This window comes from Engraulis encrasicolus, chromosome 4 (genome assembly GCF_034702125.1).
Source record: "Engraulis encrasicolus isolate BLACKSEA-1 chromosome 4, IST_EnEncr_1.0, whole genome shotgun sequence".
Lineage (NCBI taxonomy): Eukaryota > Metazoa > Chordata > Actinopteri > Clupeiformes > Engraulidae > Engraulis > Engraulis encrasicolus.
The window spans coordinates 31,259,531-31,284,286 of NC_085860.1; the positions used below are offsets into that span (position 1 = coordinate 31,259,531).

The 24,756-nt window shown below is 43.3% G+C and overlaps 2 protein-coding genes across 4 annotated transcripts; both read left to right on the top strand.

Moving 5' to 3' along the window:
• Positions 1–414: 414 nt before the first annotated feature.
• On the top strand, positions 415–15,793 carry trabd (TraB domain containing). 2 transcript variants are annotated; one of them, XM_063197185.1, is made up of 10 exons: positions 415–608; positions 1,502–1,565; positions 3,872–3,932; positions 5,929–6,095; positions 6,558–6,698; positions 9,130–9,240; positions 9,995–10,134; positions 10,797–10,969; positions 11,865–11,961; positions 12,274–15,793. In XM_063197185.1, exons 2-10 carry the CDS (start codon positions 1,542–1,544, stop codon positions 12,446–12,448), a joined length of 1,089 nt encoding a protein of 362 aa, XP_063053255.1. In that variant the 5' UTR covers positions 415–608; positions 1,502–1,541; the 3' UTR covers positions 12,449–15,793. The 2 variants fall into 2 exon arrangements, with proteins under 2 accessions (XP_063053255.1, XP_063053256.1); XM_063197186.1 differs by lacking the exon at positions 415–608 and adding an exon at positions 830–910.
• A 403-nt stretch (positions 15,794–16,196) lies between these two features.
• Positions 16,197–24,226, top strand: selenoo1 (selenoprotein O1). 2 transcript variants are annotated; one of them, XM_063197169.1, is made up of 9 exons: positions 16,197–16,899; positions 17,188–17,391; positions 18,160–18,337; positions 18,799–18,929; positions 19,569–19,846; positions 20,219–20,381; positions 20,583–20,768; positions 22,813–22,969; positions 23,768–24,226. In XM_063197169.1, the coding sequence occupies exons 1-9, from the start codon at positions 16,343–16,345 to the stop codon at positions 24,020–24,022; spliced, it is 2,109 nt and encodes a 702-aa protein (XP_063053239.1). In that variant the 5' UTR covers positions 16,197–16,342; the 3' UTR covers positions 24,023–24,226. The 2 variants fall into 2 exon arrangements, with proteins under 2 accessions (XP_063053239.1, XP_063053241.1); XM_063197171.1 differs by having other exon boundaries at positions 23,768–24,013.
• Positions 24,227–24,756: the final 530 nt, after the last annotated feature.

Sequence of the window (24,756 nt, forward strand, 5' to 3'; positions counted from 1 at the left end):
AGATCTCATTCACATTGCTTTGCATGTTGTATAGGGTTACGTTGCCACAGTCAGTTGTAATGGCAGACAGTGGGTACTGGGTATGCAGCACACATACAGAACACCTACAGTGAGTTAACTACATATACTCATGGATAGACATGTTTGTGCGCATACTAGTCAGTGTAATCCTGCGCTGTCAGATTTTCTCAGCCTCACTGCCCTCCCACTCTATGTCCTCATCTACAACATGTGTGACTGAGTGTCATTGATCTAAATATTTTAGGGCAGCTGTTGGTAATCAATATGATATGATAGTGAGGGTGGGTGGATGGGGGGCAGTAAAAAGTTATTTCAGTAGAGGGCAGCATCCCGTGTTTTGTGCAAAATGCATATTGAATGCAAGAATGTAACCGCAAGATTTACATTGACCTGGTTCAGCATGTTGTATGGTTTCTGGCTTATAAGTACATGTATATTTTAAATTTTGTCTGGAGCCATGTTTCAGGGTATCATTCGACACAACACCTCATCCCTTTAATGCTGCTGGAACTACAGGTACCAAGATGCACTACGGCAGTCGTAGTTGCAGAGGCAGGACATGTTAAGGCAAGCTGCTTGAGACAGTCGTAAGTTTGTTTTTAATTGTTTTTTGCCCATGTCAACGTGAAAAATCCAGCGTTTTTGATTAGGAGGCACCTGCTTTTCAGAAATGTATCGGCAGCAGTTTTGCTGTTTGTGCGATAGGCATCGAAGCATGACAACTTTGCTCAACTTGCCAGCAGTTAGTAATCCAGCTGGTCGATGGCTAACGTCAGCTAACAGCTAAATTGCAGTAACGCTAGAACTAGATTTTCTAGCTCTGTTAAAAGTTTATGGTGCATTTACGGAATAAGCTTGGAGGAGGTGTGGCGTGTTTCGCACGTTAAAGGTAAACGTGAGCAATTCACCTCGGCTTTTAGTTAATTGTGAGTATAGTAGTTAGGTTAGGGACGGTAAATAATTTGGTTAGCCTGCGTCAGCTTGCTTGGTGGCTTGGGAGCTTTAGCTGTTAAACGGACTAGAACTAGACTGCATGTTCAAAAGTATTTCTGCCAGTCACTGCCCCCATCCGTCTATGGGGAAAAGGGAAGCATGCTGATTAAAACTACAACTGTCTGTTGTTTCGTCAACTGTTTTCATGGTCTCGGCGAGACGTTGTGAAATCCAGATTTGTCATAGTTTCTTGAGAAACGTGGTCCAATAGGTATCCACATCCAAGATGAAGCTGACTCGGTGTCACTGTCTCCTCGTCCTCTGCTGTCTGACAGGACAGGAGTCTGTATCCGTGTGCTGCTTTGACAAGTACCACGCAACAACTTGGCAGTTTTATCTCGTTTGGACTATAAACCCCAAATATTGGGAGATGTCATGATTTGGAGTCTGTAACAGCTGTTGAAAGGAGCTACCATAGTGTAGCCTTCCTGAATGGTTGAAATAACAAGGCGATGTATTTTTTCCCCGTCTTTTTGGGTGGTTTTAGAATCAGAACTTAGGATCAGCGCTACCGCAAAGGTTGGACCATGGACCAGGACAACACCTCCGAGGTAAATCGACTGATTGATTCTTCATGCTAAATTGGATGCATGAGTGGTCCCTCTGAATCACAGAGGGACTTTGAACCCAGTTCATCTTCACCATTGTCACACTTTGTTTCTGACATACACGACCAGATATTTTCTTGCTTGATAATGCAAATACTGTATTATATTTTTCATTACTAGGTGGGTGATTCTCTTTTTGGGGCAACATTTCATGTCCGCATGTTTTATTGCCCTGATTTTTGCTCAAACTGTGCCAAATATAAAAAATAAGGTAAATCAATCATGTTTCAAGTGTTAAACAAACATTATATGCAATTCAAATGCATTTTGACTATTATTTCATATTTTACACACCTTTTTGGTATCACAAGCACTTAATTTTACTCTGTCCCACAGTACCAGGTGATCAACATAATCTAGTAGAATGACATTAAAAAATAAATTTATATTTAAAACTTTTCCACAGTTGAATAGACCAAACTAAGTTGTATGAAAACATGTAATTTAATATGGTTAAGTTCTATTTCTTATATTCTATTTTAATCCTACTTTACGTGTCCCAGTATTAGTTTTCCCCCCTGTTAGGATGACTGTCAATGAGATGTAATAAAAATCTACAATTCCACACAAGCCATTTACAGGAAGGGACATCCTTTTGGAGACATTTTCAAACTGTGGAAACTGATGTAAGCTGCTACTGAGACTCCCTTTTTGCTATTTTTGATCTTAAACATGTCATCCCCTCATGGGTCAATCTTAAAGTTCCACCCTGTTAGGGCAAATTGCGTAAAATGTGAATTCAGTGTAATTTTTTGAAAAACATATCCAATTTAGTTATTAAAGGAGTGTTAATCTACTGAAGGTGAGATAGCTAAAATGTTGGCTGGTAGAGAGCTAGAATAAGAAAAGGGGGAAAAAATCCACCCTGTCGTGTTCCACCCTGTTAGAGAATTGAGCCTAACAGGGGTGAATTTGAGCTTTGTGAATGGGATTCTCAATGGGACCCTTACAGGGCGGAAAAAATCTAAGAGGGCTATTATTATTGAATTATTTATTAGTCATTGTTGAAATATTGTTAGTTATTATTTAATTATTGTTAATTATTGTTATTATTATTGTTATTTTCATCATTTTTAATAATTATTATCTGTATTTCATTTATGTATAGACACACAAACGCATATATGTAATATATACATAATATACCACACAAAACTTGTTATTTAGCAATGCAACAATATACATAAATGTGTGTAGAAATAGGTGTTCTTATTTTTATCCACAGCTTATATGCATTGCTTTCATTACGCCATCTTATTTCCCACTACAATTTCATGCTATGGGCTACACAATTTATATCCGAATTCATACTATGGTCATATAATTTATCACAATTGCTAAGTAAATTGTAAAACCAAAATAATGAATGAGTTTTATATTGAAGTTTACATTTTGGAATACTAATCAGATTTTAAATATTGAAAAAAATATGGAAAAAATTACACCCTGTTAGATTCCATTCCACCCTGTTAGGTTCCATTCCACCCTGTTAGGTTGAATGTTTTTTTTAAATATTTTGAAATAATCATAAAATCTTGTTAATATGTTGGTGCTATGTTGAAAGTTGAGTAACATTAAATACACTTATATGTGTATGTTTGAAGAAATTAACATCTTTTCTGTGCTGTTAGTAAAAGGGATGTTTAAAAAAGTAATTCCATATTGGACATGACCATATACCGTTTTATTATTAAATAATCGTATGCAGTTTTAAATCAAAACATATCATGCTATCAAAGTGGACAACTTCTTCCTAGGAAAATGTTGTTATTGGTCAACATTGACATATTTAACTATGTGCATCTTATATTATAATGTCCCTAACAGGGTGGAACACTTCCAGCAACCACATTTGATAAAACAACCTCTAATTACTACTATTTACATCCTTGAGCTTGACAATTATGCATTTCTTATAGTTAAACATGTCAATATTGAAAAACAATATGAAAAAATATATTCCACTAGTATTTGTTCCCCCAACTTTACAAGCCTGAAATGTTGCCGCAAAAAGAGAATCACCCACGTACTGACAACATTCCATGGATGGGGCATTGATAAGTCTCTGTATAAAGGCTATAATGAAGATTAATGTCATCTTAAGTCAATGGTTATCAATAGTAGCTGGGATTGGGGATGTATTAACACGTGACACACTTGAAATGGACAATAAGGTCAGCAGGGTTACATTTTCAATTTTACCCTTCCCTGAAATCTCTGAACTTCTCATTTCCACCTCATCCCTGTAGGATGAGTCCATGGGTCCATCAGAGGATGAATCCAGTCAATCCAGATTTCCTCTAGAACTCTGTAAGTATTTTTTCAATCAACCACTTATTATGTAACTTCTAACACAGAGTTTAATTGTGCTCTTGTAGACTGTTCTGTTAAGGAGTGGGTGTTGTAATGTATCTGGAAGGAGGCGTGAGCTGCTTAATTTGTAAACTGTTTAAGCGTTTTGTTTTTGAAAGCCAACAGAAGAACAAGACACCAGCTTCTTTTTGAGATCAGTGGAAGCACTGGGGCCCCTCATACTCAAACCTGGAACCATAACGTTTTGTAATGGCTGTGTAATACTCAGCTTTGCTGTGAACAGTGGCTGAGCATGTGGATTAAAAAAGATGCACTGCCGTGTTCTCATAAAGCATCCATAATGTGTCCGGTAACACTTTCTTTTAGGGATACATCTATAAGCACTAATGCATACAATGTTAATGCCTGCATAATTAACTTGTTAGGCATGTACTAAGCAAAAGCTAAGGCCTACTAGGTCCTTACTAAGGTTACATTCGTAATAAATCCCTTATTGTGCATGAACAAGACATTTGCGAATACATGCCAAACACATGTTTGATTTTGCTTTGTACATGCCTTACAAGTTACACTCATACTGCCACATTGTATGTATTAGTGCTAATAGATGTATCCCTAAAATAAAGTGTTACCATGTGTCCAACCAGCAGCGACTCTGGTCAATATGAAATGCAAGAATCTGTGTCAAGTGTTTGTCTCAGTAGATCATGGAAGGAAAGTAAGGACTTGTCAACTTGTTCTGTATCAGTAGCCACACATTGCTGTGACTAATGCACCTATGGGTACTAGTCTCTCTCTCTCAAAACATCCTTCTCAAAACGTATTTGATTATACCTCTGACTTGCTCGGATGCCTATTTTGCGGTGCCTGTGATGTCAGGTCATTGTCTGAGATTTTTCTCTCTCCACATAAAATTTTATTAACCCTGCCACTTAGTGTAGAAGGATCCAGGTTAGCAGAATCAGACCTTCATCTGGCTGCCTGCCTGCCGGGCTCTCTGAGTATGAGGGAGGTGCTGTGTTTGAGTGTAGTGGAGATGTTTGGGAGTGCTTAGTAAAGAATGCGAGACCCCAACCCCCTACTACTCGCTGATGCACACATGTAAACTTGTGCATGCTCTCGTATTTGCATAGCTGGAAGGAATACATAGGTCTGTAGTAGTTTTTTATGCTTGTAAAGAGGACCTTTGTTAGAGTTGGCCATTATAGCTGGATCTTTTCCAAGAGACCAGACGTGAACAGGAGGAACGGTGGTAAACTTCCAATGCTCAGAGAGCAAAGCAGACAGGAGAAAGTTGAACCAAGTCTAGAGAGTAGTGGAAGGGATGGGGAATGGAGTGAGTGACTGCGTGTGTGTTTCTGTGAGATATAACTTGTGTGTTTCTGTGTGTTTGTGATGAGGTGTAAGCTACATATGATGTAGCTTTAGCATGCCACCTTGGCCTGATTGGCCAGAGAAATGGGTGGCTGATGTCAAGAATTCCAAATGCAGGCAGTGGTGATTGTGGGCATTTAAAAGAGAATTTGTAATTGATAATTTTGTTATTTCACTTGCTCTTGTATGTAGTGCATAAAGTATTTCTCTATAATATCCTACTTCATAAAAAGAGGCGTGTGTGCGCATATTTCAGATTTCCAATTTGGTGTGTGGTGAAGTGCAATTTCAATTGTCTATGCAGTACTGTGCTTAATGGATTTGACAATAAAGAACACTTTGATTGTGAGAAATAATATGATATATATATTTAATGTGTATTGTGTCATTATTTTGCATGAAACAAAATGCAAGCGTCACTGCCTTGTCCCATTTCCTGCCTTAGACCCCTCTTTCTATGCTGCACATATTCTTGTATCTGCTACTTTATAGATGTACACGTATAAAAGCAGATTAAAAAGGACGGAGATAATGTGTACGGCGTGTATCAACAGATTGCAAATGTCTGTGTCTTTCCCTGTTCCCCTCTCTCGTCCCTCCCTCCCCCGCCCCTGTGCAGCGGACTCGGAGGCAGTAGAGGTGCTGTGGCAGGTGCGTGCCCAGCGGCGGCAGAACAACCCGGTGCTGCCCGACACGGTGACCCGGCTCACCACGCCCGAGGGCTGTGTCGTCTACCTGGTGGGCACCGCCCACTTCAGTGACAGCAGCAAGAACGATGTGGCCACGGTAATACAGCACTAGTGCATGTAATGTAATGTAATGACACTGTAATCATGAGGTAATCGATGGGTATTTATAGAGCAGGTCATCATGCTTAATTGTCAGCCTGGGAAGTTTGAAGATAATGAACATTTCTATTGTTTTTTGCCTAACCGTGTCATAGCTCATTGCTATTTTAGCTGACTTTTAATCATTGAAATTCGCTCTGGTTGCCCAATACGTTTCGCCCCATTTGCTCTACTTCTGTCGTGTGTGTGTGTGTGTGTGTGTGTGTGTGTGTGTGTGTGTGTGTGTGTGTGTGTGTGTGTGTGTGTGTGTGTGTGTGTGTGTGTGTGTGTGTGTGTGTGTGTGTGTGTGTGTGTGTGTGTGTGTGTGTGTGTGTGTGTGTGTGCTTGAACATATGTGCTCGTGTCGGGGCACATGTGTGTTGCATGTGTAAACGTATATTCATGCATGCACGTTTCGCAGACAATCCGTGCGGTGCAGCCAGACGTGGTGGTGGTGGAGCTGTGTCAGTACCGCGTGTCCATGCTCAAGATGGACGAGAAGACGCTGCTCAAGGAGGCCAAGGACATCAACCTGGAGAAGGTGCAGCAGGCCATCAAACAGGTGAGGTGCACACTGACAGCCAGGGCTCTAAATTAACACCAACCAACTTGCCAAATGCTGGTGTAATTTCAGTTGGCCCATAAAAAAGACCAATTTTCTAGCCACTTTGACCCATTAGTTAGTAGGTGTTTGGCTAGTAAGATTAGCATCTACTGGGCATTTTGGCTGGTGATGAAATTTAGAGCCCTGCTGACAGCATGACAAGGTGGGATGCTGTCACCATCATTAGAGTTGTGGTTGTGCTCTGACTGTAATGCCAACGAGCCTTGCCCTTTTAATGTGATGCTTAGAGCCCCAGTTTGGTACCTCAATAGGTTTGGGGTTGAGTTCCATCGGGGCAACTCTACTCCCCTTTGCTATGCAGGGTCACTTTATTTTTCTGATAAGTAAAATATCCTTTCAGCTATACGCCACTGGTCAGAAACGACTCTGATTTAATGCTGTTGTGAAGGATTAGAGTTTCACCACCTCATCCAGCCCTGAACCTTACCTGGGTAGCAAACGTGCTCCTCTGACCACTACACCAAAAAAACAGGCTTGTTGGAATGTGAGTCAGAGCACTCCCACAACCTTAGTGATGGTCACTGCATTATAAATGCTTACACACTGCAAGACAAAAATATTCAAGAAAGAAGGGAGGGAATTGAGCTGAATTGACCGATGCGCCCTTACCATACACTCACTGGCCACTTTATTAAGTACACTGCACTTGTTAGTATCGAGTTGGACCCCCTTTTGCCTTCAGAACTTCCTTAAATTCTGCCTACATTACTCGAATAGGCCGTGGCTTTTCAACGATGCTGGGCTGATGAGTGTACATCCAATGAGCCAGGTTGTAGGGCCTACCATATGACCTCAAGTCCTTGAAGTCATTTCCCCATCTCAGCATATCTGTCCATCTCATTTCCTGTCCTTCTCTTAAATGTATTGTGAAAAAGAAAGCGTGAAGGTTTTGCGAGATGTGGTCATTTTGCCGTGAGAAGAGACATCGGCAAGTCAGTTGTCCTGTAGACAACTCCCGTACGTAGTGCATTAGAGGCTAGATCAGGGGTACTCAATTAAAAGTCCCCGAGGGCCAGTTTTTCAAAATTCCTCCCAGTAAAGGGCCGGGCCGGGCCGACACACACGACCCCCCCCCCCCCAAAAAAATAAATAAATAAATAAATAAAATAAAATAAATTAAAATAAAATAAAATAAAACATGATAAGTCCTTTGTAAGCACAATACACACGCACTCACACCCACAGCAGATATTTAGTTTCTAGTGACAGGATGGGAGAACATTTCTCTCATAAAGGGCCTGCATTGTGGGGTGAGGTGCCTGCCTTGCTCTCATTGCCACCCACCCTTCAGTATTTTTTTTAAATGACATAAGATTATCTGTTAGCCTATATTTGCAGACTACGTTCATAAAGATTTATTTCTTAGTGAGAAAACCAATAAGCCTGAAGATAACACTTTTCAAACACATGTTGCTTATTATGACTTTGTTTATGCAGCTCTCACATGCATAATGAGAATCAGAGGCAATAATGGACCCAACAAAGAGGACACAGATAGGAGAACACCAGGTTTTGTCAACAAGAAAATGGCACATTTGATGCCATGTTGATTAAATGCAAAAGCCAATAATAAATTGTCAAGTTGCTCATAACTTTGTTTGCAGTCTTATGAGGGTCTTTGCATTCCAAACGAACTATTTGGGGACTGTTTAAAAGTGTGAAAAGTTTATTAAGCAATTCGTTTTTAATAGGCTACCAATAGTTAGCTGCCAGCAGAGTTCAAACACAGTTTGCCTTCATTTGTGTTAGCAACTAGCTACAGCTACTGCTAAACCAATTCGAAGTCCTAACACACTGTTTGCAATCAAATGTGGACCATTACTTTCAAAAACGATGCATAGAGAACTTTGTGAATAATTTATTTACAGGCTCTGATACAGTCCTTCCCTTGTAGTCTACCTCACAACCACTAATGCCAGCGTCGTAGGTGCTTGTGTCCGGAGCCTGCAGTGACTGACACAAAGAGGGAGAAACTGCCTGAGGGGGCGGGGCACGGCACGCTTCTTCCTAGCGTCTGTGGCGCGATTTTGAAATAATAGTCGACAGCGTGATCGGACCAAAACAAAACAAAAAAAACATTTTTTTTTTTTTTTTTTTAATTTTTCAAAATTATTCGAGAGCCAAAAATAGATGCCCCGCGAGCCACAAATGGCTCGCGAGCCGCTATTTGAGTATGGGGGGGCTAGATGCTAGAGCATGGTTGTCGGCAGGTAAAAGGGTCCATCTTTTATCATTGATTGTTTAGCTCAAGTCAGCTAAAGAAAGAATCCATAAAAGTGGGTGTGTGTGTGTGTGTGTGTGGGTGTGTGTGGGTGTGTGTGGGTGTGTGTGTGGGTGTGGGTGTGGGTGTGGGTGTGGGTGTGTGTAGAACGGTGTGATGTCGGGGTTGATGCAGATTCTGCTGCTGAAAGTGTCGGCCCACATCACAGAGCAGCTGGGCATGGCACCGGGAGGAGAATTCAGAGAAGCTTTCAAGGAGGTAAACATAGACACACACACACACACACACACACACACACACACACACACACACACACACAGTCTCTCTGTCTCTCTCTCTTTTTCTCTTTGTCCTATGCACACACAGACATTAACTCTCTTACACACTGGCATGCGTCACAAACACTCTATTACACTGACACACGTGCAACAACAACAACAAAAACGCTCAATAGTCTTATGCAAATGTAGCGCACAAAACACGACATGTCTAACACCCACGCAAGACACAAAGACTGACTCCCACAAGAATCCTAGTTAAAGACACCCAGCACACCCCTCGAGGCAAATTAAACCTGTGTTTTGTTTTTCTCAGTTGTCTAAAACGAGCGACGGCCCCACACTGAGAGGACTTTGTGTTGTTTCCCCTTTTTTTTCTCTCTTCGTCAGTTTGCAAAAATACAGCTGTTCACATCCATGGGCTGAGGAGGGTGGAGGGTTTTTGTGTGTAATTATCATCAGTAGGGCTTCTGTGTTTAATGGGCCAGAAAATGTTTATGTAACATTTTGCTACACGTTATTTATGATGTCGGATTTAGGCATACCATATACGTAATTTGTTCATTGATTAGAGTACACAACATAGGTTGTTTGTCATCATATAGTTTTGTGCCCTACATGGCGGTACACGTGAAAATGGGTTTAACTTTTGAATTGTGTCACTTGGTCTGTGTGTGCATGCGTGCGTGTCTGTGTCTGTGTGTAAATGTCCCATTCCTACCCGTTCTCTATAGGCAGGCAAAGTGCCCTTCTGCAAGTTCCACCTGGGCGACCGGCCCATCCCTGTAACCTTCAAACGTGCCATAGCCGCCCTCAGCATGTGGCAGAAAGCCCGGCTGGCCTGGGGTCTCTGTTTCCTCTCTGATCCCATCAGGTACAGCCATACGTGTGTGTGTGTGTGTGTGTGTGTGTGCGTGCGTGCGTGTGTGTGCGCGTGTGCGTACATTCATGGGTTTTCACACATCAGCCATGTTTGATATTAGTGTTTTCTCTTTAGAAGGGGAAAGCAGGACTTGTCTTGGATTGTGGTTTGGTTTGAGGTGTTTGCCCAAACGTGGCTTTAAAGAATGTGATAAAGCACCAAGACTGCATGCTTTTTTGTGGATACCATTGTTGTTAGGAAAAATATAAAACTTCTGCACACTGACCATATCGCTTAAAGTTTATTCACAATGTGAAATGGTCAGAGTTTTATAGGGTTTTTTTCTGACCAGAAACCTATGTCATCTCCAATGCCCCTGCCAGCTGAGAGTCAACAACTTTTAAAGCAGTGCTTTTTCCATCTCTGTGTACTTTGAGTGTTCTCATTCAACATCTGCATTTTGGCCCTGTCATGGCCCAGCGATGGGGCACTGGGTTGCTGCGCCAGCGACCCGAGTTCAATTCCGACCCAGGGTCATTTGCCGATCCTCCCCCATCTCCCTCACCCACTTGCTTCCTGTCACCATCTCCAACTGTCCTATCAATTAAAGGCAAAAAATCCCTTTAAAAAATAAAACTTTGTAAACTTAATAAAACTTTGGAATTTTCCTGCAGCAAAGAGGATGTGGAGAAGTGCAAGCAGAAGGACCTGCTGGAGCAGACCATGTCGGAGATGATCGGCGAGTTCCCGGCTCTGCACCGCACCATTGTGGCCGAGCGAGACATCTACCTCACGCACACCCTCCGCCAGGCAGCCCGCTGTGTGGAGGCTCCCTCCAACAACCAGAGTGAGTACCACAGGCATGTGCATATCTGCATCACCTGTTCAAAAAGGATGAGGGAGAGTGTCATTTGAAACCTGTCCCATTGGTTAACAGAACACTGCTCCGCATTAACATATTTTTCAGCCGAGTTGTACCATTCCATCCGCTCGCCAGCTGCCCTCACTGCTCACCTCACTTCTTTACGTCAACTTTTGAACCAGTGGAAAATAATGGAATGCCCCACCTCTACTACGTTGCTTGCTTGTATGTAAAATGGTCTCTAGAGTTTTATTACCTATACTAGCCTGTGGGCACCTGTGTGTAACCATGCCCTGAGGAAGGCTGGGTAGCTTAAACTGGTTGGAGTTCTTAATCTTTGTCTAGCCCATATCCGCATACCTGTATAAAAATGATGAGCAAGACTGTAAACTCTTACTCCAGTGCCTATATTTTATTGCAACAATATTACAGCCTTCGAGGCCTTTTAATGTTGTTGCCATAAAATCTGGGCATCAGAAGAAGAGCGTGCGGTCTCATCATTTTTGTACTAGTCTGCATCCTGTGACCCGCACTTCTGAGGGAAATGGGATGAGATGTGTTCACTCGGTAGAGGGAGCAAGTAGCAACATTGTTTTCCTATGAATGCAAGAAAAGATATCAATTGCTTCTTAACATAACCACTTTCCACTTTCATTCTAAATATATTTATTACATATTTTGTGTGTGTGAACTGCATTTGTATTTTGTTTTGCCTTTTTCATTTTGTCGAAAGTGCACGTTTGACCGATATCGGTAAACCTAAGGATGCATCCTTTACAAAAAAGCAAGACCTGTTGTCACGCTATGGGCACATGTATTACCAGTACATGTATATATATGCACAAAGTCTTTTGACCATATCCACATGTGTGTCTTGCAGAAGTGCCTGCAGTTGTGGTTGGTGTAGTGGGCATCGGCCATGTTCCCGGAATCGAGAAGAACTGGGACGAAGAACTCAACATCCAGGAGATCATGAGGTTAGTGTGAGCGTGTAATTTGATGATACAGACACACTTTGTCCTCACATGCTTATGGAGATTTCCATATGTACAGATATGCTAAATGAACACAAACGCATGCTTTCAGGCACAGCACACACATACACATAGAGGTGAAAACAGAGTGCTGTAGTCAACTTGTTTACATTTTTGTGCTTTTCCTAACATATGACCATTCTGACTGAGACTATTGATTTGTTCGAACTGATCATGTGGTGCAGCATGCAGAATCATTTTGATCCTTCGCTCTCTCCCTGTGTTGTGGTGGTGTGTGTTTGTGGTCCTCCACAGTGTGGCGCCTCCGTCTCGTTTCGGCTGGGTTTTCCGCACCATGCTGAAAGGGGTGGTGATCGGCATGCTGGGATACGCCTGCTATCGGGCAGGAGGGGGCGTCGGCCGAGCCGTCCTCTCCATGCCTGCCGTCCAATCGCTGCTTGAGAACATCCGACCTCCGGCTGCTGCCTGACCCCACCCCGCACCCCTCCTCATTCTACAAAAACAACACCCAACCCTTCCTTCTTTTCTCTCAGCCACCCACCCACCCAACCAACCAGGACAAGACAAGACATTTCCACATACACCGATAGCCTTAAAGAATGGAAATGGGCTGGGGAGGCACAACACAACAACAGCTCTGGAAATCAATGGGCTTAGGCTACGGCCCCTCCCCCCATGGCAACCCCTCTGATCTCCAGCCCCTTCCAGACTTAAGTCTGCACACAGGTGCAGACATGTACTGCCAAAGAACCAAAACAGTACTACTTTTTTAATTTTTAATTTTATTTTATTGTTCCTCACTCTCTTGTTCCAAAACATCACATAAGAATATTGGCTGATGGGGTTTTAAAGTGACGGCTACATTGAGATACATCTGATGGGTAGTAGCACAAAGACCTCTTGCCTAACTTTCAAACTGGAAAGTACCAGTTTAGCTGGACCGAACGTCAGTTTTCTGGTTGCCCATTTTGTGATTATTGCCATTTATTAAGTAGTATCGCCCTCCTCTTTCTTCTGATTTGTTTTTTTTGTGTTATTTTCATCCCTAAAATCTGTAGAATTTTGCCAAATTGGTATAAACTTCAACTTTGGTGGTTGTCTCATCCAGTTGCAGGTGCGGAAGTCAACTGCTGCCCTCATACGGTCAGGTACTGGCCATTTTTCATGTAGGTGACCAAAGTCTTTGTGTGTTTTATGTTTCTGTCTCTCTCTCTCTCTCTGAAGCATTTTTTAATTGTTTTTTATTTTGATGGTGTGAGGAAAGAGTGCTTTTCTTCATCTGGATAGCATTCCAACCTCTGGGCCGAACTTATCTTACTTGTCATATTTCCACCCTGCAGAGTTTAGCAATTAAAACCCTTTTTGTTTCTAAAGGACCTTTGTTAGCAACGGGTTAGCAACAGTTTGTGTAAATCGTAGTAGGTAGGTATAAGTGCCTCCTGACGATCATATTATGCACCCCAAGGATTTAAAGTGTCTAAGATTGTGTTCGGATGATTGCCTATTGTGACGAATGCAAGGGTGTATGATTGTTATTTTGATGCATTCAAATGCAACAGAGAAGTGTCTGCCATTTTAAGTGTTGTGGCCGCATTGTATGTAATGCTGGCGATTGAAATCCCGGCAAGGAATCCCAGACACATCTGTTTGATGGTTATGCTCTTTATCTCAAACGTGTTCTCGCACAGGGGGGTGAAATCTCTTCCTGCGCTGGGCAAAACCATTTCCGATGAACTAATATCATTTCGCCACTTAAAAGATGTGCTCACTATTACTCTGTACTTAGTACTTTGTACTGAGGAACTACATTCAGGAATGAAAAAGAAATCAACCAAAAAAAAAACAAAGAGAAACGGTTCCTGAATCTGGACCATTTGTGGTAAACTGCCACAATGTTATATTTATGGCTTGCTCTATTCATCCATGCTTTACTGCTTTTACGGTTTTGTTTTGCGTTACGTTAATGAAGGGGATGGTGGATGTGAATGTTAGATGGTGGAGTGGATGACTGTACCAGATCTGGACCATAGCAGGACCAGGTCCATTTTCAGATCGATTTTGATGGTTTAAAAAAATGCACCTCAGATTACTGTGCTTTTCCACTTTGCACAATTTAGACCATCCTTCAAGAGTAAAACTGAAGTGTGCTCAACATCTCTGCTTCAGATTGGTGATGCAAGCATTACTTATTTTCCCTACAAAGACAATGGCCCAGGCAAAGCTAACTTGATTGATTCCTGGGGTGCATTTCTCGAAAGCTACGTTGTTAGCCTGTTAGCAACTTGGGTAGTTGCCAATGGGAAATTGTATTGCAAACAACAAAGTAACTAACATAGAAAGAAACTATCATTTCAAGAAATGCACCCCTGATCTCTGAAATCTCAAAATGTATTATCAGGTCAGATGTGTGTTACAGTTTCTATGAACTGTTTATTTGAATGAGTGAAATAACACACTTGAGATTGTAGCCGCTATGTACATAACAAAGTATCAAGTTGAATCTTTTGCGATTCTGAAAAATGAGAGATTATTTAGAATGCATGTCTTGTCTTTAATGCTGTACTTGGCATGAAGGGGTGTACTACGACCTGTAGAATCTTGATGTTTGGGATGGGGATAGTGGATGTTAAGTCAAGCCAGCCATGGTACAAATCGAGCGTGCGTTTCTCAAAATCATATTTGCTTGCCAGTTAGCAACTTAGGTAGTTGCCAATGGTAAAGTTCATTGTAACCAGCAAAGTAGCTAACATGGGTAGCAGCTATGGTTTTGAGAAATGCACCCCTGACCTGGGTTTGAGGTAGACCCTGGCCAGGTCAGGGCCAGACCTGTCCCTGATGGAAATCCTTGTAGGGTATGATATTGCCGCCCTGGCATCCTGCAATGGCCACAGACTGATGGTTGGGGGTGTAGTGTTTTGGTATGGTGAAAAAAAGCCTTATTCAGTATACATTGCTGCCTTTTTAGACATGTAGGTTGCTTCCATATTGGCCTTGGCTTGTTCGTCTCTTTTGCTCTTGTGTATCTGTACGTGTATGTGTGTGTGAGAGTATGTGTGGAACACTGGGTTGAATCAGTGTGGAGACGTGACTTGTGAATTACTTGACCTCACATTTGGGATGGAGTGAAATTTTGTTTTTCTCTTCTGACGAGTGTTTTTTTTTTTTTTTTGAAGGCCGGGGTTGTGTTTTTAAAGCATTTAGAAAATATTGTCCTTTGAAGGTTGGAACACTCTTTGCTAGTAACTGTGTTGTGAGGGCTCACTGACTGCCAGCAGCTATCCTGACTTGTCAGAGATCTTAATGTAACCCTTTTTGGGGTGAAAAAAGCACTTTTCATTCCACAATGTCTGCTGAACTCCCTTAATGGACAAGTACTATGCATATTGAGCCGTGGTTTCTAGAAATGACTGATCCGCTTTCAACACTCAGTATCTCATGAGGACAAGTGACCTGCTGTTGAGTTTTGCACTCAGATATGGAGTTGGAGTGATTGCAACACACAAGGACATTTTCATGGACAAACGGAACCCATTTTATATGCCAAGAACTCATTCATTGATGGTGAAGCTGTTGGTTGTGTTCACATTGGCTTCTTATAAGTGTAATTAAATGCATTTGGGAAGGTCTTTTTTATCATAACATCTTGAATGAATGAAGGGTGGTGGTGGTATTTATTCATGTTGAACCAACTTCAGATCATGTGTGTCCTTGTTCTTTTTGGGGAGGGATTGTCATCATGAGCACACCAACTTTTGAATGCCTGAATCTGTACTCATCTGTACAAGTTTTAAATTGAAAGACATTATCTATGATATTTTGTTGTCTGGATTGATTTTTTCAAACAAGTTTGGTCCCTTTACAATACACCCAGAATGATTACATTTCTAATATTAACCTTTTTAAAAAAATAACATTTAACTACTATAACTGTAATGTGAAATGTCCTTACAGTTAAGTATTGAGTTGTCATATTATGATACATTAGTAACATTTGTTGATATAGTATATGTAGCAGTGAGTATATTCTGATTATTTCATTATCTTATCACAGTAACATTTTTTTTTAGAACTCTCATTTGGAATTGGAATATCAACAGCAAACTTGAGAATCATATTTAATGCTTATGCATGGATAAAACAAACAAATTTATGTGGAAACAGCTGTTCAAACGGCATACATTTATTTTGTTATACAAGCTCATATAGGAACCTTGTAGCATCTTACGTGTTTCTAGTCGGACTCATAATACAAGCGTACACGGAAAACGCCCCGCCTGAGGAGGACAGCCGACAACACGGTTGGTTATGCAATGGGGAGATTGTGTAGTCTCTTCTAATTACTTTGACAAGTGGCCATCGGTGAATGGCTGCATTACTGCTACGAGTTTCACGCCGGCATATTTTTCGATCTGGAGTTTTATTTATAAGACCAGCGTCGTCTGCTAGCAGCATGGACGACACAGGACTGGCGACGAGTCGGTCGCCTCTTGAAAGATTGGAGTTCGACAATGTTGTGCTCAGAAAACTTCCCCTGGATCACTCCGAGGAGCCTGGTGCGAGAATGGTCAAGGGTGCCTGCTTCTCTTCAGTTAAGCCGACACCGCTCACCAACCCGAAATTCGTAGCCGTGTCTGGCCCAGCCCTTGCACTTCTTGGTCTTACCGAAGATGAAGTTTTGAAAGATCCACTCGGACCTGCATATCTGAGTGGCTCGAAGATTATGCCTGGGTCAGAGCCGGCTGCGCACTGTTACTGCGGACATCAGTTCGGTAATTTTGCTGGTCAGTTGGGTGATGGGGCAGCTTGCTATCTGGGAGAGGTAAAGGCTCCAACCCAACAGGACCCTGAACTGTTGAAGGAGAACCCCTGTGGTCGATGGGAGATCCAAGTCAAAGGAGCTGGGCTGACTCCCTATTCAAGGTAATTCCATGATCTATTTGGGTCTCCTACTGGCACATGGTTCCAGTACAATGCCAAACAGTTGCTGACGCAGGAGGTTTGCGCGAGCTGCTGTTTAAATGTCTGTTTACCCTTAATGACCTCTGTTTAACTTAATTTGTGTTAAATTCTTATCTATGGTGGAATGCTGTTGCCAGTAGACCACTACTCTGGAGGGTAGGCCTAGTCAATTCGACTCCTCTTATAACTGTATAGAAACATTCAAAGGAAAACTCATCATTAGGCTATTGTGTCATTCATTTCCTACAGACAAGCAGATGGACGGAAGGTCCTGCGCTCCAGCATAAGGGAGTTCCTCTGCAGTGAAGCCATGTTTGGTCTGGGAATCCCAACCACACGCGCAGGGTCCGTTGTCACCTCTGATTCCAAGGTGGTCAGGGACGTGTTCTACAATGGAAATCCTCGCATGGAGAGATGCTCTGTGGTGCTCCGTATTGCACCTACCTTCATTAGGTCAGTGGTGTTCTTGTGTATCTATTCCTTTGGGGGTTGCCCTTTGCCCTTATTGTCAAGACACCGTTTAAGAGTGAGACAGGAAATAAGTGGGGCAGAGAGATGTGGGGGGATCGGGGAATGACCTTGGGCTGGAATCAAACTCTGGTCCTCGGCATTACGGTGCCATAGTCATTTCAGCCATGCATGAGGCCATCTAGTGATTCCAAATGTTGACAAATGAATCTGTGTGCTTATTGTCTTGGTAAGCCCTTGTCATATGTCCCAAGGTGCCTCTGCCAGCTTCAGAGCTGTCCTACATTACATTGTATCTACCAGGGCCACTGTGAGAAATTTAAGGACGCCTAATTACACTTAATTAATATGTCAGTAGCATCCTCAAAGCCCCCTGTCAACGTGACTCCTCCCTCTTTGGCCAGGACACCTTCAAGGAGCAAATAGCAGATATTCAAAATGGAAATCTTGAAATCCGAAAGTGTGTTCTGTAAATGATGTTTCGTTGCGAAATTACGTAAATGCCATTTTTTTGACTTTTGCATTTTATTATTGGGAATGACTGTTCAGACGTCCTGTCATCTATGTGTGAATTCTTGCCATTCAAATATTTTGAGAACACACTTTTGAAACCTATGTAAAATGTGTTTTGCAATGCAATGCATTCCAACGCAATGGCCAATACAACAATGTCAATTTCCCAAAATGTACCAAAATGGATATATACGTTATTTTGCAACGAAACTCTTCAAATGCACTTGCGTGTTTGTGCAGGTTTGGCTCCTTCGAGATCTTCAAGAAGGAGGATGAGTACACAGGTCGTCAGGGCCCCAGCTACGGCCTTGACCACATTCGCACCCAGATGCTGGACTACGTCATAGAGACCTTCTACCCTGAGATCCAGCAGAGTCACACAGACAGAGTGGAGAGAAACACTGCCTTCTTCAGAGAGGTGAGACGCACGTCATGAAGGATTAACTCCAAGAAAATTCACAGAGTTTTGTAGATTCGTCAGGAATGCGGTTATCACATACAGTACATCATCACTGATTGTATTCACAGCTCAATGCTTGGTTACTTAATGACCTTATCCTTGATTGCTCTGTGTAGCTAACTTATGAACGTACAAGTACTGACTTGATTGTTGAGTGCACCATTGTGCCATCACCAAGAATTATTGTTTAGCTTTTAAAAATGTCTAATTATCTTAGATTATTATATACATTATTTCAGGACATTTCAAAAATGTCTGCCAGACTGTGCTCACTTATTAACACACACACACACACACACACACACACACACACACACACACACACACACACACACACACACACACACACACACACACACACACACACACACACACACACACACACACACACACAATCTCTCTCTCTCTCTCTCCTGCAGCTCATGTCCCGAACTGCGCGCATGGTGGCTCAGTGGCAGTGTGTGGGCTTCTGTCATGGAGTCCTCAACACAGACAACATGAGCATCCTGGGTCTCACTCTTGACTATGGCCCCTATGGCTTCATGGATCGGTAAGGAGTTAATTCAATAAACACAGGCCAAATCATAACTACTTTGGTGGTAATAAAATGATCATGTCAGTGATATATCATATCATAACATATCAATGTCATAAGGCAGAGTTAAGAATTGTTTCTCTGCTTGATTTGTACAGCCTGTGTTGTGGTTATGTAAGGGTGACTTCAGCATTGTGGGAGTACTAATACTGGTCCCATCAATTCCTGTGTGCTTATTTTTCATTTGTTTATTGGTTCTTGGGTTTCCTGCAAAAGGATATTGAATTTTCTGGTTGGTTTGTTTTCCCATTTTGACTTTTCCCCTGTAACACATTTACAGGAAGTTGGAATGTTTATACACAGAATCCTGCTCTCCCTCCCTCTCTCTCTCTCTCTCTCTCTCTCTCTCATTCGCACACACACTATCTCTCTCTCTCTCTCTCCCTCTCATTCGCACACACTATCTCTCTCTCTCTCTCTCCCTCTCATTCGCACACACTATCTCTCTCTCTGTCTCTCTCTCTCTCTCTCTCTCTCTCTCTCTCTCTCTCTCTCTCTCTCTCATTCGCACACACACTATCTCTTTCTCTCTCTCTCTCTCTCTCTCATTCTCATTCACTCTCGTTCTCTCCCACACTCTCTCACTCCTAATAGATTTGACCCAGACTTTATCTGCAATGCGTCCGATGAGTCCGGCCGATATTCGTACAAGGCCCAGCCCGCTATCTGCCGCTGGAACCTGGTGAAGCTGGCGGAGGCGCTGGCCCCCGAACTGCCTCCAGAGCGAGCCGAGGCCGTGCTGGATGAATACCTCCCCCTCTACAACACCTTCTACGCGGCCGCCATGAGGCGCAAGCTGGGCCTGCTGCGCACGGAGGAGCCGGAGGACGAGATGCTCATCACGCAGCTCATGCAGACCATGCACAACACGGGTACGGCAAGACGAGAGGGTCAAACTACCACTACACACAGGGTGGAAATTAAGGGGGCGAAGCTTTGTAATCCAGTCGATGGATAGTAGAGACAGAAGAGCATATCATATCAGGTGGAAAAATACAACAACAAAACATTAACAACTACAGATAGTTTCTGTAAATGAACACCCCATCTAATTTCATTTTACACACCCTTCTTATATAAACACTTTCATCTAATCACCTATGCTTCTGGCCTTTGCCATTTTCTCCTTTGGCTTACTATTGCTTGATGTTTAACTTAAATCGCATGACACATCTACTAAGTGTTATGTGGTGATGAAATGTTGTCTTTACCTCAATGATCATCAATCCTGTCTCTCTCCTCAGGTGCGGACTTCACCAACTCGTTCCGCTGCCTGAGCCAGGTGTGCTGGCCGAGGGGAGGTGAGGACGAGGCTGAGGTAATGAAGCAGGCTGCTGACCTCCTGCTGGGGCAGTGCGCCTCTCTACGGGAGCTCAAGGATGCCAACAGACCAACCATGGACCCACGGTCAGTCATGAACACACACACACACACACGCACACAAAGTTTTTACATTTCTCTGACCTTGGTTCGTGTACTTACTTTTTCATTCTCAGTTTTCATTTCAACTTCCTGTTTCACTCTGTTTCCTTTTCTGCCCTGCGCTGTGCTGTGTGCCCCTGCACCCCACCCCCACCCCGACCCCCCCTTTTTCTCACTTCCTGACAGTGAGCTGATGATGCTGCTGAACATGGCTCAGACCAACCAGGCGCTCTTCCAGATGCTGTCTCAGGGCAAGAACCTGACCAAGCAGCTCGAGAGGCTGGGCCGCCTGAAGGAGCTGATGGAGACCACGGAGGAGCAGCTGCGGACCAGGCAGCTGGACGAGTGGACCACCTGGCTCACTCTCTACAGGTACTATGCGCGTGTGTGTGCGCGTGTGTGTGCGTGTGTTGCAGTAGCTCAACTACTCTATAGGTCATCATGCACAGCACAGCCCCAGATTCTGGGGGACTTCGACCAGCAGGTCCATAGCACAACCCTCCACTGGTGATGCGTTTGTGTGATGCAGTGGTTCACCTCCTCTAAGTCATCATGCACAGTCCAGTCCCAGATTCCATCTGTAGGTGCTGGCACAGCATAACCCCATATAATGCACACTGCACAACCCCAGATTCTGGAGGACTGGAGCAGCTGGTCGGTACCACAAACAGGTTGGTACCGGTCGGTACTGGTCGGTACCACCACAACCCTCCAGAGGTGATGTGTAGCGGTTATCAAAAACTCAGTTCAGAAGTAAAAACTCTTCCGGACTTCTCTTCTAGCACAGTTGACTTCATCAACTAGTCTTCCTGTCCTGAGTTTTGTTTGTGGTCAGCTGCTTCAGTTGACTTCATGAACTAGTCTTCCTGTCCTGAGTTTTGTTTGTGGTCAGCTGCTTCAGTTGACTTCATGAACTAGTCTTCCTGTCCTGAGTTTTGTTTGTGGTCAGCTGCTTCAGTTGACTTCATGAACTAGTCTTCCTGTCCTGAGTTTTGTTTGTGGTCAGCTGCTTCAGTTGACTTCATGAACTAGTCTTCCTGTCCTGAGTATTGTTTGTGGTCAGCTGCTTCAGTTGACTTCATGAACTAGTCTTCCTGTCCTGAGTTTTGTTTGTGGTCAGCTGCTTCAGTTGACTTCATGAACTAGTCTTCCTGTCCTGAGTTTTGTTTGTGGTCAGCTGCTGGGATTGAGACCTCTGAGTCTGACTCTGAGTATTAGACAGAGACGTCAGTCTTCACCAATCATGGCATCTGTTACATCTTCATGGCAACTGTTACAAATGGAACAATGACGGGCAAGAGGTTTGTTTCCAGCCTGCCAGTCAATTTACTGGTACATTTGCCTCCAGGTTATGTGAGGACCGGGTCTTTTAGGAGGAGATTGCTCTTGTTGTCAGACAATCGCCCAGTCAGTCAACGGGAGAGGGAGAAATTATCAATTCGAATGTAAATTATCGCACATTACATACAAGCTGCTCACATGTCACGGCCAAGCACTAGCAGTTGGGTAAATTCAAGTGCACATTTCAAACTTCCACAGAGTTCACTCCTCCACCAATAACTGTTTCTCAATCTGGCCATTCTGACTCCTCATCGAAGCACCTTCATACCCACAGATGATCTTTACGACAGACTGCACAATGCACCTATTGTTCTGTTTGTGTACACACACGCACGCACTCTCTCACACTCACAGGACACACATCAGCTACAGTATCAACTTGTGTTATTTTAGGGAGAGATTTGAGGTGACATCTCCGGGCACCAGCATCCACATGACAATTTGGAGAAAAGACGAAAAAGAGGGAGTGAAAGAAGAGAAAGTTCGTGACCACAGTGTGCTGCCTTAAATGTCTGATCATGACGTTTTGGACATGTACATTGTTCTTGTTTTTGTCACCTCTCTTTGCGGTTTAGCACTTAGACTACTGGAGGTGACTGCATCAGCTTTAGGCCTGTAAAAAAGTGTCCAGAGTAGTCTGTGGGAGGGAAGAAAGACATAGGCTGCAGTAGATACATAGACTACTTGGGGAATACGTAAAAGAGATGGAAGGCACTTCTTTTGATGAATAACTGAATAGTCTAATACATTTTATGGTCCTCATGGCATTTTAGCTGCCATTTTTATGCAGTCTTTATGTGACGGGATGTACATGTCAGTGTGTTTTCAAATTGTTTTATTCTGTTTTGTTTTACCGATTTAATTTTTTTTGTCACTTAATTTGTTTGGTTGGTATGCCACTGCGCCAGCATTTGAGTTTGATTTGTCTGATTTCCTTATAGCACACTGCTTTGCACTGTATTGATCTTCATTGACATTTGTTGCACTTGGCATATTGTGTACAATTTACCAGAACATCACAGAGCTGTCAATGTTTTCTAACTTGCTCACCTACTGGTTTTCTATTTTACCCCAGGAAGCGTTTGAGTCGTGAGTGTGAGGGTGTGGGTGACCTGGAGGCAGCGCGTGAGGAGAGGGTGCGCGTGATGAACAGCGTGAATCCCCTCGTGGTGCTCAGGAACTACATCGCCCAGAATGCAATAGAGGCCGCTGAAAACGGGGACTTCTCAGAGGTACCATTCCCCCATTGGAAAAGTCAGAGACTCTTTACACACTTTTTCTGCTGCCAGTATTAAACACGTTTCCGAGTGCTTAAGCATTAGACCTAACCTACAGTAGCTTATGCCATCTGTCTGCGTTTTGCCAAATTATGTGAGGGCGTTCCGGTTTCCTCACGCAGCTATCTGAGGACCGTGTAAATCACAATCGTTTCTCTGAAAGAATGAGGCTATCACGATCACAGAGTGAGATTTTCCATAGATGGACGGAGTTATGGCTTTTCTTCCACATATCGATCTCAGCTGCATCACAGGTCGAGTTCAATGTGAGTGGCTGAAGGGACAGTCAATAAAGATGACAGATTGATTATCCAATCACATGTAAAGATTTTTTTCATAAGGAGCATCATTCGAAAACATGCTGGTTGTGGGGGGTTTCCAGATGGTATCGTGACGAAGGCAAAACATACTAGCTAGTGTTATGTTATACTTAATTTATTGTTCCAAGCATTGTGTTCAGTAAAAACTGAGTGCAGAAACGGTGTGTGGAGTTTCCCCCTTGCGCTGCCTAAGTTTATTTTGGTATGTGCAACACCCATCATGAGTTCTGACATGTCCTCAAACCATCTATGACTCTCATGTAATTATTGTACCGTTCTCATACCTCTTTTGATACCTCCTTCGGTTCTGTCTCTCTCTCCTGTCTCCCCTGACTGACGATCTTTCTTTCTTTCTTTCTTTCTTTCTTTCTTTCTTTCTTTCTTTCTTTCTTTCTTTCTTTCTTTCTTTTTCCTGTCTTTGTGTGACTACCAGGTCCAGCGGGTGCTGAAGGTTCTAGAACAGCCGTACAGTTCTGTGCCAGGCCTGGAGCAGCCGGGCTGGGTGGGCCGGGGAGGGGCTCCGGAAACAGGAGAGAGGGATGAGAGTGGAGGAGGAGGAGATGGAGAGGAAGAGAGAGAGGAGGCACAGGTGGGGGCAGGGAGTTCGGAGGGGGGCCGCGTGCCAGTCCCCTATGACAGTAAACCCCCTGCTTGGGCCAGTGAGATCTGCGTCACCTGATCCTCATAAATCCTTCCTTGACCACAAGGCCTCAAGGTGTGACCCACGGAGAGAGAGGAAGTGTATGTGTGCATGTCTGTGTGTGAGCAAGAGAGCATTTCAGTAGAAGAAAAGAACACTTCCCTGTGAGTAATTTTTAGTTTGATGCTTTTTATTACTTAACTTGGTGGAGACCTGTGTGTGTGTGTGTGTGTGTGTGTGTGCGTGTGCGTGTGCGTGTGCGTGTGCGTGTGTGTGCGTGTGTGCGTGTGTGCGTGTGTGCGCGTGTGCGTGTGCGTGTGCGCGTGCGCGTGAGCGTGTGCGTGCGTGCGCGCGTGTCTCTCTCTCTGCGAGGCCTTGCATGTTTTGGGTTAAGGTCAAGGAAGGCTTTTGTGACGTGGAGCTGCTGAGTTAAACAAGTCCCAGGGAGATACAGAAGAGGGAGAGAGAAATAGATGACAGTCTCATGAAATTTGGTTTATTGTGATAATAGGTGTTCAGTTAAAAAAAAGACCCATCTCTTATTATTTTTGTTTAACAATCATGTGTCATAACCTAGCTGAAACAATTTCAAAATTGGCTTGGGCAGAAGACTTACTGGAAGGTGGTCTGTGCAAATGCAAGATTGGTATGATGTCACCTGTTACAATAACGGCCTGTCTTCTCTCTGGTTCTCTCTCACTCCCCATCTTGTTTTACATGAAGCCTCACCCCTCTAGTCCTACAGCAGGGGCAGGTGTGAGGCTGAACAACCAGCAGCAAAA

Coding starts and splice junctions, on each gene's coding strand:
- trabd (XM_063197185.1), top strand. CDS start 1,542: ATGGACCAGGACAACACCTCCGAG. Junction 6,096..6,557: donor GCAAGAACGATGTGGCCACG/GTAATACAGCAC, acceptor CACGTTTCGCAG/ACAATCCGTGCGGTGCAGCC. Junction 10,135..10,796: donor TTCCTCTCTGATCCCATCAG/GTACAGCCATAC, acceptor ATTTTCCTGCAG/CAAAGAGGATGTGGAGAAGT.
- selenoo1 (XM_063197171.1), top strand. CDS start 16,343: ATGGCTGCATTACTGCTACGAGTTTCACGCCGGCATATTTTTCGATCT. Junction 17,392..18,159: donor ATTGCACCTACCTTCATTAG/GTCAGTGGTGTT, acceptor GTGTTTGTGCAG/GTTTGGCTCCTTCGAGATCT. Junction 19,847..20,218: donor GCAGACCATGCACAACACGG/GTACGGCAAGAC, acceptor CTCTCTCCTCAG/GTGCGGACTTCACCAACTCG.